General features: G+C 40.1%; 1 protein-coding gene across 2 annotated transcripts in view; it reads right to left on the bottom strand.

The window, feature by feature from the left end:
• The window catches only part of TOPAZ1 (testis and ovary specific TOPAZ 1), a 35,026-nt gene extending 17,487 nt beyond the window's left edge, over positions 1-17,539 (bottom strand). For both annotated transcript variants that reach the window (XR_014556812.1, XM_083705466.1), the window contains exons 1-9: positions 16,260-17,539; positions 12,614-14,960; positions 8,274-8,341; positions 7,716-7,843; positions 6,876-6,928; positions 5,132-5,247; positions 2,419-2,489; positions 1,313-1,432; positions 455-518 (exon numbers count right to left, since the gene is read on the bottom strand). Coding sequence is in view for 1 of the 2 variants with exons in the window: in XM_083705466.1 (XP_083561592.1) it covers positions 455-518; positions 1,313-1,432; positions 2,419-2,489; positions 5,132-5,247; positions 6,876-6,928; positions 7,716-7,843; positions 8,274-8,341; positions 12,614-14,960; positions 16,260-17,538 (4,246 nt within the window). In the remaining variant the exon portion in view is untranslated. The remainder of the gene's footprint in view (positions 1-454; positions 519-1,312; positions 1,433-2,418; positions 2,490-5,131; positions 5,248-6,875; positions 6,929-7,715; positions 7,844-8,273; positions 8,342-12,613; positions 14,961-16,259) is intronic.
• Between the last annotated feature and the right edge of the window lie 1,022 nt (positions 17,540-18,561).

Here is an 18,561-nt window from a genome sequence, read left to right on the forward strand (position 1 = left end):
GCAAGTCCTAGGCGCTGAGGCTTTAACCCACAGCGCCACCTGCGTCCCTTGGTCTCGTAAACATATGTCCCAATAATGATAATAATACTTTCTGTTTCAGCACCGAAGTACTAATATAACAAAGCCCACAAACCAAAGAACTTTAAGCGCTTATGCCACACAAAAAACTCATTCAGGTTAGAATTCTAGTTCTGAATAGAGTTCCAGATCTAAGCAGAACTATCCTCTTATTTGTCTACAGGCTTTTTGCCTTTATGATCTACATATTAGATTGCCTATCAAAAACTATTTCAGAAATGCTGTGCTAGGATACATGTTAAGAAACTATGCAATGTTAACAGCCAAATTTCTACTCAACTGTATAATGGAATGTATTATGTGGTCTGTTACATATGGCACCGTCAATCTTCAAGCAAAACCTATATTTTGTCTTATAATGGTGATTATATCATACCTGCACGCTGCAACAAAACCTCTTCACCAATACTTATATATGTATTAAGTATTTCAGTGAAAAGCTGGAAAATAAAATAAAACCACAAATCTATTATAAATATATTACAGATAAACTTGCCATCTATTACAAGCGTATTACAAGTTTCCAGAATGTGAGGATCCACAAATGATCTATATTTGGTACAACTAAAAAATAATAATCAATACATATTAAACTGTAGCTAAGAGTTAGATGTGGACAAGAGTGTAAAGCATGAATAACTTCCACATGGAACTGCAACAATTGTTTTACCATTATTACCACCCCTGTGCACAACCTTTTGCTTAGTATACTAGCCAAACCCATTGTTTGTGGTTGTCATCGCACCCCCCCCTTTCCCCAGGCATGGGTAGAGAACCCAGGAAATAAAGGAATGTTTTGTCCTTGTATTGGGCTTACGATAAAGATGCAAGCAGCACATTGCTGCTAAGGAATAGTGTAAAAACCCCATAGGAACCCTCACGCTGTTCATGGAGAAAAGGCATAGTTTCTTTCACTTCCCATTGTGCATTCTGCCGGAGGCAACAGCAGTTAAGGCTGGCATTTTCTGCAAAAGCCAGTTCACAGGTTACATTTGAGGTGGTATTAAAGTTTTATCTGTGCCGTTTTATTTGATGGCTGCATTCAGATTACCAATGGGTTCTGTAGTCATCAAGCAATGAGCATGTGTATGTCTCTCAGGCCACAGAATTCTCTGATTACTCTGTTAATGACAATCTTATCCTGGAGATCTGATAAAGGCCTCACGTATTTTGTTCTTTAACCAGGCAGCACCAACCAAGTATTTTACACAGAGAAGAAACAAACAGTTTTTACCTTTTCATTTTTTGGTGCAAGTGAATGTGAATACCGGCAATTTGCTCTCTGACAACCATTCAATGTATTGAAATGAATTCTGCAGACTCCACGGGGTAGATAACTCAATCCTAGGTAAGTCTGCAATGCAACCAGAGAGAAGTCTTTCATTTCCCTCTCAGAATTCTCATTTGAAAACCAAAAAAAAAAAACCAACAACACATATGGTACACATATTTTGGGATTTATGTGCATTTAGCAAGGTATGGACTACTTCACACATAGCTCAAAGTGTCATAGTTTGATTAACCTAACAATGGTTTACTTGAATGTACAAACCTAGCCCAGCAAACTAATTATAGCTTATTTTTCTACAAACAAACCATGAGGAGAAACCATGATTTGTTATTGGCTTATGAAGCATGGCTTGTTTCTGAGGAAGTGGGTACATTGCTTTGGGGTACTACTGGATCCTTTGCTGTTGTTTGACGCTCAGATGGCCTCAGTAGAGTGGAGTGCCTTGCATCAGCTTTCAAGCTAGCAGATTTGGGTCTGAGAACCAGGAGAGAGGCTTAGAATCATAGACTTGTAGAAGAAGAAGAAGAAGAAGAAGAAGAAGAAGAGTTTGGATTTGATATCCCGCCTTTCACTCCCTTTAAGGAGTCTCAAAGCGGCTAACATTCTCCTTTCCCTTCCTCCCCCACAACAAACACTCTGTGAGGTGAGTGGGGCTGAGAGACTTCAAAGAAGTGTGACTGGCCCAAGGTCACCCAGCAGCTGCATGTGGAGGAGTGGAGACGCGAACCCGGTTCCCCAGATTAGGAGACTACCGCTCTTAACCACTACACCACACTGGCTCCCAGTTGGTTGGAAGGGACCCTGATTATGCTAAATTTTCAAAAATTATGAATCAAATGTCTCTAGCAGCTATATACCTTAAGTCAAAAACTTTATATAAAAGCAGGACAGTTGAAAACAGGATGACTAAACCCTATGAAAGAGAAACCTCAAACAAGCATGCAAATTGTGTCTAACTGTTTAAATGGTTGGTTGTTAACAATGTAAATGCTTAAATGGTGGCTAAACTTATGCTTAGTTGCAGAAATTTATGAATTTTAAGGACTTACCATAACGTTTTTTTTTAAACTGTTGGGATATGATGGCTGCAAAAGAGGACCTTTCCCTGAGAACCTGAAATCTAAGATTGAAGAAAAAAATCCTCCTAAACTGAATGAAATAGCCATAAGTCATGATTATACATTATAAACTTCACTTATCTTATTGCAGAGATGACTGACAACTAAAGCTTTCATTTCCTGTCCACTGACAAGTTAAACTCTTTTCAAGTACCATGAGCAATAACAAATCTTAAATGAAATTTGCCACACTGGAAGGCAAATTCTGCAATTTTCAAACTGATTCCATGTCAACGTAACAAACAGTGATTTCTTTATGTTGATATTGCATCTATGCAGGAATACTGTACACCTTAACACATACATTTTCTTTTATGTATGCTTTTTCAGATGTTGCAGTATATAGACAGTGGCCTGGTTCACACGCAACTCTAAATCATGGTTTGTTTAGCCAAAGTGTGTTTGTTCAAATATCTGGACCCTGCTCATGAGATTAGCCATGGTTTTCTAGCAGCAAACCATGATCTGAAGCAAAGATCTGTTGTTACCTTATAAACCAAAGGACCCCTGATCATTAGGTCCAGTCGTGACCGACTCTGGGGTTGCGGCGCACATCTCGCTTTATTGGCCGAGGGAGCTGGCATTTGTCCGTAGACAGCTTCCGGGTCATGTGGCCAGCATGACTAAGCCGCTTCTGGCGAACCAGAGCAGCAAACGGAAATGCCGTTTACCTTCCCACCGGAGCGGTACCTATTTATCTACTTGCACTTTGACGTGCTTTTGAACTGCTAGGCAGGAGCAGGGCCCGAGCCACGGGAGCTCACCCTGTTGTGGGGATTCGAACTGCCGACCTTCTGATCGGCAAGTCTTAGGCTCTGTGGTTTAACCCACAGCGCCACCCGCGTCCACCTTATAAACCACTGGTTGTTTAACTACATTTTAGAGCCATGTCTTAACCAAACAGACTTGCTTAAGCCAAGCTAGAGGAGTAGTTGTGGTTGGTTTAGCATTATATGCCAACAGTCAGTGTATTACATTGATATCTTACACACAAGTAATGCATTTTTGAAATTATTTTGTGTGTAGCTGTTCTTTATCTTTTGGTCATATAGCTCTTCAACATCCTAAGAGAAGTACAAAAACTATTTGGAAGAATTAAATGGTTTTACTAGTAGGGTAGCAAACTTGTGGTCCTCCATGTTGTTGGACCCACAACTGTACCCCTACAACAGTCTTTAAACTTGTTGTTTATATGCATTCCTATATTGTTGTTTATATGCATTCCTGTATTCCCAGAGGATACAATACCTCTGTGTTAAAAAAAGTGAGAGGAATGCTTCATTTTAACTATGACATTCTGTAATTTATTTTAAGTCTTTGAAGGATGTCTCAACATAAGGAAAACTTTGGGCTATTTCAATACCCCATTCTGACTTCTGGGGTGACAACCTTTGAAAGATTTTTAATTCTATTGTAAAGCTGTAACTCTGAAGAATCCAAGTAAGCATGATTAGGTACACAGAAAATGCAGTTCTAGTCACATAGGGTCAAATTTACAGACATTAAAATCATCTGGGCTCTTTGACTGCAATAGGATCTGGCCTGCAGCCTACTTTACACGTATGACCATATTTCTCAAGATTTTATCTAATCAGGATCTTTTGAAGTTTCCTTGTTTTCAAAAACAGTTTTGTAATGCCAAAGCTTTCTTGAGTGCAGAGAACTAGTTACAGTACATGGTTCTCTGAATCTTGGCTAATGAAAATAGAAATGGCACTCAAACGTTATCCTAAATATACATAATAATGCACCGATTTAGTAATTTATTTCACTGTCATCTTTAGAATTTGTTTAGCTAACTTTCCATAGTATTTTAATTAGATGGCCATTTTAGCTAAACAAAGATACATTTATATTAAATTTCAACTAACGGTTGCCTTGGCAAGGGCAAATCTAGAACCCAAGTACAATTAAGCTAAGAACCCTCTGATCTGGATACAGAAGGTAGAACTAAGTGAAACAGGCAACAGAAAGAAAACTCCAGATGTTAATTCCAAGCTTTAATACAGAATCACCTTAATTTTCCTAGGTTGGATTTTAACTTTTATAAACATAAAGTAACAAGCACACCCATCCACATACATTTGCACCAGGTACACAGACATCATGGCCAAACCATTTACGCCTCTGGAATGTGCTGTGGGCTCACACACTCCTGCCTCTCCCAACACATTGTTTATGTCATGGTTTGCAGAAACCAGTTTGTTGCCACATCTGATCTGGGAAAACTATGGTTACCACTACCACCAGAATCCACTGCCCACTTCAGCTGTGGTTTAGACTGTGGTTCCCACAGAATGGAAGGATTACCTAGTCCAAACCCTTGCAATGCAGGAATAGGCAGCTGTCCCTTGTGGGGATCAAACCTGCGACCTTGGTGTTATCAGCACCACTCTGTAACCAACTGAGCTATCCAGCATGGGCAAACTACAGCTAGCAGTAATAGCTTGTCTAGTTCAAATATTATGAGATTATGGCTGTGAGCCAGGAAATGGAGGAAATCAGCACGCATGAGACAGCCCATAGGTTTTTCCTGCAAACCAAATCCTGTCAATGAAATAGACCTTTATACAGACACAGAAAAGCAGCACTGTAGTAGTACCATAAAACGAAAATGTGTAGGTATTTTGAACTAATACAATACCATGCACCCACGGTTTCACTGCCGTGACTTGCTGCCGGGGATCAGTTTTCATAGCAGGAAGTGTCAATTCTAGCTGATGATCATGGCTCATAGATTCAATGTATTGAGCCCTCTCACTAAATTCCAAATGAGGAAAAAGATGCTTATTTGACTAATAATACAAAAACTTTGTATCTTTTATTTAAAAATTAGCACAATAAAGTAAATTATATTTTCTATACCCAAGCACACCTCCCCTTGTGGAGGAGAGGAGGCTGCTCCTACTGATTGCAAAGATACACATAGCAAGTGAGCTGGGAACGAGAAGAAATGTGAGCAGATAGATGGGATGAACTGGGCATAGCATTTATCACTTCTGGATCAGGACCATCTAAATGGCTGTAACCAGCCCTGGGACCAGCTGATGAGGCAATAATTTTTATTATTATTAATCCTCCTCCATTGACTATATTGGTTAGGGTTGTGCTCCACAGCACTTGTGTTGTGAAGTTCCAAAAGGCTCCATGCTATTTTACATCTATGTAAAATCACTATGTAACGCAATACACCAGGGGTAGGCAACCTAGGGCCAGAGGGCCAGATGTGGCCCAATCGCCTTCTCAATCCGGCCGGCAGACGGTCCAGGAATCAGCGTCTCTGGGTTATTTGTGGGGCATAGGAATTCGTTCTCCCCCCCCCACAAAAAAATATAGTCCGGCCCACCACATGGTCTGAGGGACAGTGGACCAACCCATGGCTGAAAAAAGTTGCTGACTCCTGACATACACTGTTCTGGAGCGACAACCACCCAGTAATATTTCTCCTTTTCAAACTCAGATGAAGTGGTCAATGTGCTCAATAGGTGGCAAAGATCAGTAATAGACTGGAAGAAGGTGAGCAACCTGCAGTTCAATCTAGGCAGGACAAAATTACTACTGTCAGGCTGCTTGCGTGAATTGAGAAGTGGCCTTTCAACACGTTCTGCATCAAGTTGCTGTTAAACCCTGCACTAACTGTTGATGCTTTTTATGCTGTGGGCTGAATTGCCTTCCAGCAACTGCAAAAACATGGGCAGTTATAATTAAACTACTGTGAATGCATTGCACATGGGGCTGCCTTTGAAGACTGCTCAAAACCTCAACTGATTCATAATACTGCTGCTTCAATTACATATCAAAACTGGTCAAGTGGAACATCTTGCCAGTTTTAACACAGTTCCAATGGCTTCAAGTACGGACTTCTCAAGAATGGCTTCAATTCAACATTCATTTTAAGGCATAAAGAAATAAATAAAATACTGTGGGAAGAGGTTATTTGTTTTGGTTTGCGACTATGTGATGTATTTTTGTGTTTTTATATCGTAAACTGCCCTGTGATTCTTGGATGAAGGGTGGTATAGGAAATTAAATATAATATAATATAATATAATATAATATAATATAATATAATATAATATAATATAATATAATATAATATATACATTACATTACATTACATTACATTACATTACATTACATTACATAACATAACAACATACAGCTTGACACACAGGTAGCTTAAAGGACAATTTGCTAGGCAGGTGGGAAAAGGCTCATTTTGTTTGTGGTGCCTCAGTTCTATAATGCTCTCCCCAAGGGGAGCTTCTGACCAGCCATTTTATCTCTATCTTCTACGTGTCTAATCTTGAGTATAAGACCGGAGAAAAAGGTTTGAAGATAAAATGTCGTCCTTTCACTTAACTAGGACTACTTAAACTCATACACACATTTTTGCAGTGTTCTGAATCTCAGCTTCTTCTTTCACAGTTGAAATTTTGTACTGTAAGATTAAAAAGGTTGTAATTCAGTTAAAATAAACAGAAACTCAAGTTTCATTTAATAACTTTCTCTTTTTGTTCATAGAATATTCAAGCGGAAGAAGTGTGGCTGCTGTTTATGGTTCTACAATGTCTAAGTCCAACTCCCTATTGCAGGATGTCATATTTATGAAACAATACCAACAAAAGCCTACCTTCAAATCTAGAATGGAAGGAAGTTCCATGGCTTCCCTCTATAGCTCACAGTATTGCTAGACCCATAAGTTAATAAAAGAACAAATCATTTTTTAACGTTCATCCAATTTCCTTGCTTTGCTTAATTTTGATTTACACACTTAAGATTCACAGCACAGTTTCAGATTTATGAAAGAGAAATTAAAAGTACCATGCTGGTTTACAACAGTACATCTAATGAATCTCATTGTATTAAAACAGCATACAGATATCTCTAAGGCTAGGCATAGGCAAACTTGGCAAACTCAGATGCTTTGGGACTACAACTCCTATCATCCCTAGCTAACAGGACCAGTGGTCAGGGATGATGGGAGTTGTGGTCCCAAAACATCTGGAGGGCAGAGTTTGCCTATGCCTAAGGCTGTAACCCGATGCACACATAATTGGAAGTTAGAATTGCCCAATTTCAGTGGGACTTACTTTTAAGTAAACATGCATTGGATTGTGCTGTATGTAGTGCAATTTACTACAGTACTTGACAAAAGTTCCCTCAAATAAATTACACTCTTCTGCAACACTACCTTTTATAAACAAAAAATTAATTCACTTCAGTACCTTTTCATTTGTGTTAGAACTCTTTAAAACATCATCTGATTCGCTCAACTGCCCATCCTCAAAACAGGATTCAGTTACACCTCCTGTAGAACTTATTTCACATAGGAATTCTGATTTACTTCCATCAACTGGAAAAAATGCAACACATACTGCTGAAACATAGTAAAATTAAGAACAGAATGCTTAACTATGAAGTTGGGCATATCACTGGTGAGTTTTTTAAATGATGACCCTTCTTACAAAGTATGCAGTAGTACTGTACTAGTACTGTCCAGTCGCGGGCAACTCTGGGGTTGCGGCGCTCATCTTGCTTTACTGGTTGAGGGAGCCAGGGTTTGTCCGCAGACAGCTTCTGGGTCATGTGGCCAGGAGCTCACCCTGTCGAGGGGATTTGAACCACCGAACGTCTGATCGGCAAGCCCTAGGCTCTGTGGTTTAGACCACAGCACCACCTGCGTCCCATTAACGTTTAAGAGTAGACGCTGTTTAACACTTAACTCCCCCTGCACAAGTTGTCACTTTCTCCTTAATGTTGCATTTTTAAATTCCTGTTCTTACCTTCTGCCAGTGGAACACCAACATCGGTGAAAGACTCCAATGTTCCATCATACTGAATGGGATCTTCTCTGTAAGCAAGAAAATTTTACAAAATGTTAAGTGAAGGAAAAGTTTTCTGAACCAATACCACACTCATCTAACTAAAACACAATGAGTGCAGTAAGCCTGCCACAACTACCCTTAACAATCTGGGTCATGAGTTCTTTTGCCTAGAGTTCCTAGCACCATAAACTGTTTTTGAAAATGGGCCCTATTCAATCTAAGCCCCTTATACCTATCAATAAGCTCAGGAGGAAAATTTGATGACAATATTTGAATTTTATAGCAACAATCCTGATGGGGAAAGGTGAGGCACATTCCTTTCTGCATTTCCCCAATAACCTTTCTTGCATTGTTATCATAGGACCCATTACCTCCCTGAAGGAACAAAGCAATTCTAAAAGCAATTCTCCAAGAAAGGTGAAAGGAAGTTCCTAGGAGAGTTTGAAATCAAGTAAGATTCCTGAGACTGGTCCTATAAAGGAAGCTGGAGATTGGTTTGGGAGTTTAGATAAAAAGAATAGGGAGAGAATCCATAAGAATGTCCCCTTACTTGATTGTTTCCAGCCACTTAGTTCAATAAATGACTACGCCTACAGGAGATCCTCTCTTGGGATATTGCAAGATAAGAGATGTAAACCGATGGACTACCTTCAGTCCTTTGACATTATGGACCCCAGCCCTGTCTTGTTTGTGAAATAGAAATAGTAGCAAACTTTAAATAACTCCTGCTGACCCATCTATTTAAACAGGTTTACCCTTGCTGATTAGATTCATCACACTGCTGTTTAGCAATTATTGATATGTAACTGAATGTTTTAATAATAAACTCTCTTTTTACTGAAGGATTTATTTGTAATTCTGGTTACAGTGCTGTAAACAGCTTTATCTTTTCCTTTTTAATCTTATTATGTTTTATGCAAACCACTTGGGTATTTTGTATATTAAGCAGTATATATAGTCATACCTCGGGTTACAGACACTTTGGGTTGTGCGAGTTCGAGTTGCGCACCGCGCCGAACCCGGAAGTACCGGAATGGGTTACTTCCAGGTTTCGGCGTTTGCGCAGAAGCGCAGACGCATGCGCAGACGCTGCGGGTTGCAAACATGCTTCCTGCACGGATCACATTTGCAACCCGAGCGTCCACTGTATTAAAACAAGAAACATAACTTTGGAGCTAAAGAGACCGGGAATGCATACATTACAGTGGTACCTCGGGTTATATGCTTCAGGTTACAGACTCCGCTAACCCAGAAATAGTACCTTGGGTTAAGAACTTTGCTTCAGGATGAGAACAGAAATTGTGCAGCAGCGGCGCAGCAGGCCCCATTAGCTAAAGTGGTGCTTCAGGTTAAGAACAGTTTCAGGTTAAGAACAGACCTCCAGAATGAATTAAGTTCTTAACCCGAGGTACCACTGTATATACAATATAGTCTTCCACCTCTCAGCTCAGTTCAACAAGTAGTGCCTTACCAAAGAAAGCTGTTTTATTAACCAGGCTGAGTTTTCATTTATGATAATTTAATAATAGGTTCTGGCATTTGGGTATCAGATTAGAATTGACTTTTCATCCTACAGGTGTAACAATAGTGGTATTTTAAAACAGAAAATAAAATTTTAGATGTGTCTAAAAGAATCACAAACTGTGCCTTAAAGCTAAGGGCAGTAAAATCTTGCCATTCAAATTTGAACATGGAGACCTGCATGCAAAAGCTAGAACCGTTACTTTGTACTGATTTTGTTTAGCTACGAAAGAGATATGCCCACTTAACTGGGTAATTTATTATAGAATTATTTATTCTTTTGTGTTTTCTTGTTTTATTATTGTTAGAAATGATTCTGTCTTTTTAAGTATTCTTAGTCAATTGAAGATTCTTTTCTGACCCTTAGGCATTAAAACATGTGCAGTTTTAGCTGGAGAATTTAGCATAGTTAAGATTCACAAAAGACGTATACAAGATTTGTTTTTAAAGGCTTTCACCTGCCTAGTGTGACAAGTTACCAGTCGTAAAGCTGTTATGTATTCTAAACACATCCCTCCAAAGGGATCACAACTTCATAAAGATGCTTCACAATACAGGAAAAGCAAATGTAGGATTATCACATTTGGGAGTATTGATGGTAGGCTGAACTATTCACTACTGCCCACACAACATATTAGGTATGCAGTAGATGGCTTAAATTATTTGCCATTCTGCCTTGGTTGTATTCTATTGATAGACATGATTAAATGATATAAATGATACATTTTTATGATATAAATGATACATTCTATTAACCATGTCAAGCAAGCATATTCATCGTTGGCTAACCACAAATCTAACTACTGAATACCTAGCAAATGGGGGGGCCACTAGGGGGCACATTGGAAGATGGCCGACAATACCATCTCTCCGACCCACACGGGGTAATTAAGAGGCTGTTATGGGAGTAGGCAGCCTCCCTTGTTGCCCCAAGGAAATGGGGAACACTGCCCTTGCCTGCGCTGCCCATAAATCACCCCCTAATTCGAAAGAAGGGGGTGAGGGCCCTAGGCAGAATGCCCCCGTGTGGACCTCGGCTCTCCTGGACGCTGTCTCTGATTGCGCACTAGTTGCAGCAATTTGGAATAATTAATTACAAAAGAAGCAAATGCACATATTTCAAGTGAAGAAGGGGAGTGAAGTCTGCTAATTTAAGTGACCTCTGCGAAAGAAGGCAACGGGCTGGAGAAACAGGAATATTTTACGATGAAGATACACCAAAGGCGGGGTATGTTGACAACGGGGCTGAATGGGGGGGGTTGAACTGTCGGTTGAACTGACCCAAGCAGGATGACTAAGGTCTGTGTGGAGATAAACTTTAACCAAAAGTATGCTTTATGGAGACCGAGAAGCAATAAGAGCTTTTGGAATGGCGCAGCAATTAATTCTGAGTCGCCATCTTGCCAAAGGATTTACAGCCGGGAGGAAGAATGGACTTGTTTTTAGACTGCATTCCTAGTGAATCTCCTCAGAGGTTTTGAGAAAGGAGGCAGATTGGTGAAGAATAATGACACTAAGACTGTTTTGATATATGGAAGTGATGTTATATGGAAAACGTCTGGATATGGCTACTGGATAAAAAATAATAATATCCACGCAGGATTACAAACTGTTCTAACCAGCTTGCGGAGACTATCAGAGTTCACAAAGAGAAAGGAAAAATATATGAAAATAACAACAAGAGATGTGAAAAAATAATAAGAAAGGACTGGATAGTACTGTGAACATCATAAGGTTAGATTTGTGGACATTAAAACAGCAGTAAGAAGCAAGAAGTTGACTGGATCCCTTCGGAACTTGAAATATGAGTACCCCCAACAAAAATTTAAAATTCGGCTGTGTAATTTGGAATTTATGTAATTTGGTTTGATTTGATGTGATTGGTCGGTTAATAAAAAAATATTCTTAAAAAAAAAAAGAATACCTAGCAAATGAAATTAAGCTAAGTAAGCTTTAGCTAAAACGGTTTACTGCAGCTGAATAGAAAAGTATTTCTAAATGCTATGGTACTACAAAGATCAATCTTCAAATGAAAAATATTAAGATAATTCGAAGAGGCTATTTAGTTCTAGGGTCAATTGCAAAAGACCATTTTATACTGCCTCTCACCAGCATAAATGTGTTTCAAACTTCACTTTCAATTGTTACTCTTATAGTCTTACTTTTTACTTTTATCACTGGGTTAAAATAATAAAAATAAAAAGCAGAACAATCCATTATTGCTAATCCTCAATTCTCACTGTAAATCCCAAACTATTACTGTAAATCCTACATAATATACTTAGTAGAAGCAAATCACATTTTTTAGTAACTGTCTAACCTCAAAGTCACTAAAATGTTTAAGGCTAGCTAAAGCACGAGGGACGCGGGTGGCGCTGTGGGTTAAACCACAGAGCCTAGGACTTGCCAATCAGAAGCTTGGCGGTTCAAATCCCCGCGACGGGGTGAGCTTCCGTTACTCGGTCCCTGCTCCTGCCAACCTAGCAGTTCAAAAGCACGTCAAAGTGCAAGTAGATAAATAGGTACCACTCCAGCAGTAAGGTAAACGGCGTTTCCGTGCACTGCTCTGGTTCACCAGAAGCGGCTTAGTCATGCTGGCCACATGACCTGTATGCCGGCTCCCTCAGCCAATAAAACAAGATGAGTGCCACAACCCCAGAGTCGTCTGTGACTGGACCTAATGGTCAGGGGTCCCTTTACCTTTACCTAGCTAAAGCACAAGCATCTAATCACTCAAAACACTTACTATATAAATTATTTCCAGAAGATATGCTTACCTTGGACAGCAATCCAAATGCCTCTTCTGTGGAAGCTGAGGGGGTTTCGGTTCTACTTCCATTTCTTCCTTTATGGAAATGCTGACATTCAAGTTGGTTTGGGTACAATGCCCTTTGTCTTCTTCCTTGGTTTCTCCAAACAGATCAGGGTCATCCTGAATTACATCAATCACAAGAACATCATCTTCATAAGCCTTAACAACCTCTGCAGAGAAGTTAGCTTTGTCCTGTGCAAAGTTATTGCTGTAATTACTTTCATCATTAGTTGGCACTTCCAATACCGCAGAAGGGTTGTGGTTTTGAATCTCCATATAACCAGTACTCAAAGCGTCAGGATTATCTTTCAAATCTGCTAATTCCAATTCTCTCTCATGGGAAGTCTTCACACCTTCATTATGAACACTTGTCTCTTTATAAAGGCTTTCAAGAACCTTGTCAAATTGGTCTGCATTTTCTTCTAGGACAGTAATTCCATTAACTTCTTTTGACTTGCACTGATGTCTAGAATGCACATTGGACGAGGTCTCTTTAGCTCTGGCTTTCTTCACTGACACAGTAGAATCTAGGATGTCCAAAGGACTGCAAACATCTCTTCTTGACAATCTAGTATATTCTGTTTTTCTGGATTCATTTTTATCCTTCAGTAAAGGAATTTTGAAATTTGATAGGTTCCCTTTGATTAGTGGTTCTTGTTTGAGAACTAAGGTCTTCCTATGTTTTCCACTGTCGGAACAAACACCATTATGAGTATCTATAGAACTATTTCTCTTTGCTATACTTCCTTTATTTTTAGCCTCCTTTGCTGACGAATTTAAAGCTCTTTTTGATTTCTTTACATTTTTAGAAGATCTGCAATGTTTAGGTCTCTCCTCCATACCCACAGAGGAAATTCTGCTGTCGTTAGCAGTAGCCGAGTGAGCCTTGCATATATCAACTACAGATTCTGGGTTTTCATTGGGAAGTTGCGTTTTATGATCCATTACCTTATATGCAGAAGCTTTGACAGTACAAGCCAATGGCTTATGTAGCTCTGCCTGGCCAGAGAGAATTACTGAATCAGAAACTCTTAAAAATTCTCTTTTTGAGTCTGATGCATGATTTTTACCAAACCACAAGTATGTTCTAGCACACGATTCACGGGGCCAAACATTTTTACCAGAAATTGGTACTGCTCTTTGACAGCTTTGTAGCTCCAATTTCTTTCTAACTTTATGTATTGTGTTTTCTTTGATGGTTCTTTTTTCTCTTTTCATACAGCCAGCAACATTATTGCTGTGGTTGGTAATTTTTTGACTGACTAATGTCTCCCTTATAGAATTATCAACCAATTTATTACTACAGCAAATTTGTGGTTCTATTATGCTTAACTCATTTTCCTTTTCAAGAATCTCTGATTTCTCAAAACCAACGGCACTGCACGTGATAAAGTGTGCTTTGCTCATCTCTGTACCGCAAGATAATTTGGCACGTTTATTTTGAGGTTTTTGAACAGCCTGCTCAAGAACAAAATCAGGTGTATGACCAAGTGAAGACAATAAAGTTGTTTCATTGTAGACTGGGTTTTCCAAAATCGTTGAACTTCTTACGGCAGTTTTACTCTCCATTTGTAATCCACATTCACTGTGTATATTCACACTTGTGAAAGCTTCCTGGTCTGTTTTTTCCAGATCCTCAAGCACTTTAACCCCTTTGTTTAACTTTTTGAAATCTAAACACATTTTACTTTCCCTGGATCGCTTTCTATTTTGACATCTTGAGGAGTTCTTAGTATTTTGGCACATCTCTTTTTCAACCAATGTGCTTTTTTCTGGAAATGATTGTCCAGCTTGTACTATATTAGGGCTGCAACTCAAATCGTTCTGTCCCATACCCCCGCTAGAGAACAAAACCTTACACTGATCAAGTGCAACATGCAGAGATCCAGAGTGAACCTTACAGCTTTGGGTGGTCTCAAAATCTGTAGGTGTCAAGAGTGCCTTAATGTAACGACAGTCAAGCAATCTCACTACTGGAATAGTAGTCCTTTCTACTGTATATGGCAAAGTATTATGCCTAGAAAGCCATTTGCATTCTTCATTTTGCTGCACTACCAGTGCATTTGTTTCCACATTTTCAGCTACTGTTATGTCCAAAAGCTGTGAATTGGCATTTGTAACAGGAAACAAGGAAGTATCCGCTCCAAAACAAGGGATGACAGGATCTTTGCTTTCAGTCTCATCCGATTTAGATACTGGAAGGCTTGCAGATTGCTCTAGCAGATTTTGTATATTGCAATCTTGAGAAGTACTCAGACCAGTCTTGCGAACTTTTCCATGCTGTATGCTTGAAAGTTCATGGACTTGCTCTCCTGAGTTAAAAAAGGGGATAATAATTAATCTAATGTTGAATGCACTCTAATATACAAGGTTGGACTTTGCCGAAGCATATCTGTAATAAATATGTATTTTATAAAAATGCCTTTATAAAATGCAAGTGTAGTAACGACTAGCATATCTAACAGCTTAAAAATATAAAGCATAGTTCTCATCCACTATGGCTGGCATTCATTAGTACAGCAATTAGAGTAACAGAATTAGAAATACAGAATATAAGAATTACAGAATTGTAGAGTTGGAAGGGACCACAAGGGACATCTAGTCCAATCCCCTGCAATAAAGGAATCTTTCACCCAACATGGGGCTTGAACCCATGACCCTCAGATTAAGAGTTTCATGCTCTACTGACTGAGTTATGTATTTTGCTACTGGCTATATAAAATACTTGGTTGTTTTTTTAAAAAAAGGTTTTTAAATTGCTAAAATATATTTGCAAGCATTTCCAGAATGGCAAAAAAAATCACAATACTGGAAATTCAATGCAATACATAAAGAAAATTACACAAAGTAGAATGCGCACATATATACATACACACATATAATATAGGCAACATACCCAAAGAAGGAAAGTTTTGTGAAATTGTAAATTCAAACTTGGCCACATTTGGTGATATCCCTAGTTAGCGTCTGTTAACAAGCATATTAAGTTTTTCCCATAGCTTAAGTGCATTGGTACCTCGGGTTAAGAACTTAATTCGTTCTGGAGGTCCGTTCTTAACCTGAAACTCTTCTTAACCTGAGGTACCACTTTAGCTAATGGGGCCTCCCGCCGCCGCGCAATTTCTGTTCTCATCCTGAAGCAAAGTTCTTAACCCGAGGTACTATTTCTGCGTTATCGGAATCTGTAACCTGAAGTGTCTGTAACCCGAGGTACCACTGTATAGGCTAAAACTGTGGTGCCTTACATTTTCATTAGTCAAATGTGAATCTAAATATGAATCAAAAGGAGCAATTTAATGGCTTCATGCAAATTGTAAACAGAAAGAGTGCTCCCTAGTCAGGGATGGAATTTCAGCCTCTTGTCTCCTCCAGCAAGAAGCTTGCTTTGTGAAGTGTCCCAATAAAATTACTGTACAATGGTTTCTAGCTTAAAGATTTCCTAGTTAACAGTATCCTAGTGTAAATATAAAGACCTGTGATTTAGTTTTTATATTAAATTTGAAAAGGAATTAAGATTTTCAGGCTGTAAGAAAATAAAGGCTGGAGGGGAAGTTATGGTGAAAAAACATAACATACAAATACAAAGAAAAAGAGGGAATAAGCATCCTTACTAGATGTTCTGGTCTTTTTTTTAAGTTCAGTTGAAGTCACAATTTCATCCTTTCCATCTCTCTGTTTCTTAATACTACCATGTACTCTGGTTATCAGTAGATCCTCTGTGGGTCCACAATCCATCATTTTCTCCTCATAGATCACTTGTCTACACCCAGGAACCTCTGAAACAGACTTCTCTGGTGTCCAGCACAGGTTCTTATCATAATTTTCACACACCACTGATTTCAAAGACGCTCGGGTTACCATTTTATGCTTTCTTTTTTCTGCAGTGTTCCTATACCTTCCATTCTCTTCTAGATTTGCCACACACTTCAATAGGCATTTGCTATTTTGTTTTGGAACTTCTGCACCTACATGTAATTTTTCTAGATTCCCTGCAACAGAAGAATTCTCCTCACTTTCTCCCAACGTTCTCGGGCTTACGCTCTGTATATCAGGCTTTAACTTAAAAGACAAGCACCCCCTATTTGTTCTTTGACTTTTCTCCGGGTTCCTAAAAGCTTTTTGCTCTTGCCAAACCAATTTAGTCTTCTTCCTCATGTTCCATGTTTTCTGGTGTGGTCCCGGTTCAGAACAGCTCTCGCTTTTCTGCAGTTCCCTAGTTACTTCCTGAGATTCTAGCCCTGTTACAGAACTCCTATCCTTTCCCATTAAGCAAAGAGCTGGTTTTAGGAAGGGACAGCTGTGCTTTTTCCTCAAGCTCCTTGCATTCTTCAAGCAACTTTGGATTTTTCGTTCAGGTTCCAACAAGGAACTCAGACTATTTCCCCCCAATGTCGTATCTTTGTCATGAGATTCCATTCCCAGCAAGGATCTCTCTCTTTTCTTTCTAACCCATGATGCCAATTTAGTTTGCAAACAAACTCTAGAAGAAGAATCATTCGGCTGATCCGTCATAATCTGGACAGCCTTCTTTGAATTACGTCTCTCCACCAAAGCCATTTCCCCTTTCAATTTTATGCCCACATCATAATTACAGTCTGCTCCGATTGCATTCCTTTCCCTAGTACTTTGCCCCTTCCTTCTTTTAGAGACAAATTCCTTGCTCTGCTGCTGCTTCTCCCTTAACTGTACTTCAGAACCAAAAACAATCGGGTTGCTTAAGTTACTAGCCGACAAAGAAAATGACTTTTCCTTGCAGCTGCTCTCATCTTTCTGAGAGTAATCTAGACTGCTGGATGGTTGCCCCCTTTCAGCTTCCATCCCTATTTCTGGCAACTGTTCTGGCAACCAAACCGGCTGCTCTTTACTCTTTTGCACTTTTCGTACCATCATGGACTAATGGAACAAAGTGCTTTTTTTTTTAATTAAAAAAAAGTTATATTTTTCTAGAGACAGGCATGTTTTATCACCTACAACTCTTTTTTTTTAAAAAAAATCTTAGATTCACTTGAAGCTTATGCACACCTACTTGCCAAATCTAGAGAGACATAAAATTAAAATATTTTTTCCAAAAAAAACCAAAAACCCGCTTCCAAAGGACGTTCAAATTTAATTAAAAAAAGATGGAAGGGCCCTGCCACAGAAACTTGTCTTCCTCAGGCCACGACAGCGAAGACGTGTATAATATATTGTGTGTAAAGATAGCAACTGATTTAACCCTAGCTGCCCATCCCTTTCTTCTGAGGTACTTTAGGGCCTGCAGCCCCTTCAGTAGGAAAGCGAGAAAGAAGAAGCCCCCACAGCCGCTTTGCAGACCTGCGGAAATGGCGCGGTCCCGGGTCTAAACAACCGCCGCTGAACCGCTAAGAGAACCGGGGAAGCCGCACTTCTGAATGACCTCCCCTCCCGCCCCACACACCAGCCCCGCGACCCCCAAGCCACTTCCCGTCGCCCCCCTCAGAAACCCCGTTTTTCCCTCCCCTCAGCGCGTGCATGCCACACACCCCACCCCACCCCACCCTCCCGTCACGCTCTTTGGTAGGCCCGACCGCAAGCCTTCGGACTCCGGCCCGCCGCCGCCGCCGCCCTCCTTTCCCGCCCTTTTCCCCACCTTCCCGCCCACACACTCACACGCTCTAAGAGGCGACCGCGTGGAGCGAGCGAACTCAAGGCGGTGAAAGACGCGCGGCCTGAGGGGCGGTGGCTCCGCGGATCCGCCTCGGGAGGGGACGGGATTTTTTAAAAAAGGCCGCGCAGGGAGGGTTGGAGGCGCACGGCTTTCCCTCGCGAGCGCGAGAGTGAGGCGTCGCGTGCCGCTGAAGGGAACGAGGGAAGGACTCGCCCGCCCGCTCGCCCTCAGGCGCACCCGCTACAGTCACCTCGCACCTTATGGGGAAGCTTTGAGGGAAGTGGACA

Source organism: Podarcis gaigeae, assembly GCF_964106915.1.
Source record: "Podarcis gaigeae genome assembly, chromosome: 12".
In the NCBI taxonomy this organism is placed as follows: domain Eukaryota; kingdom Metazoa; phylum Chordata; class Lepidosauria; order Squamata; family Lacertidae; genus Podarcis; species Podarcis gaigeae.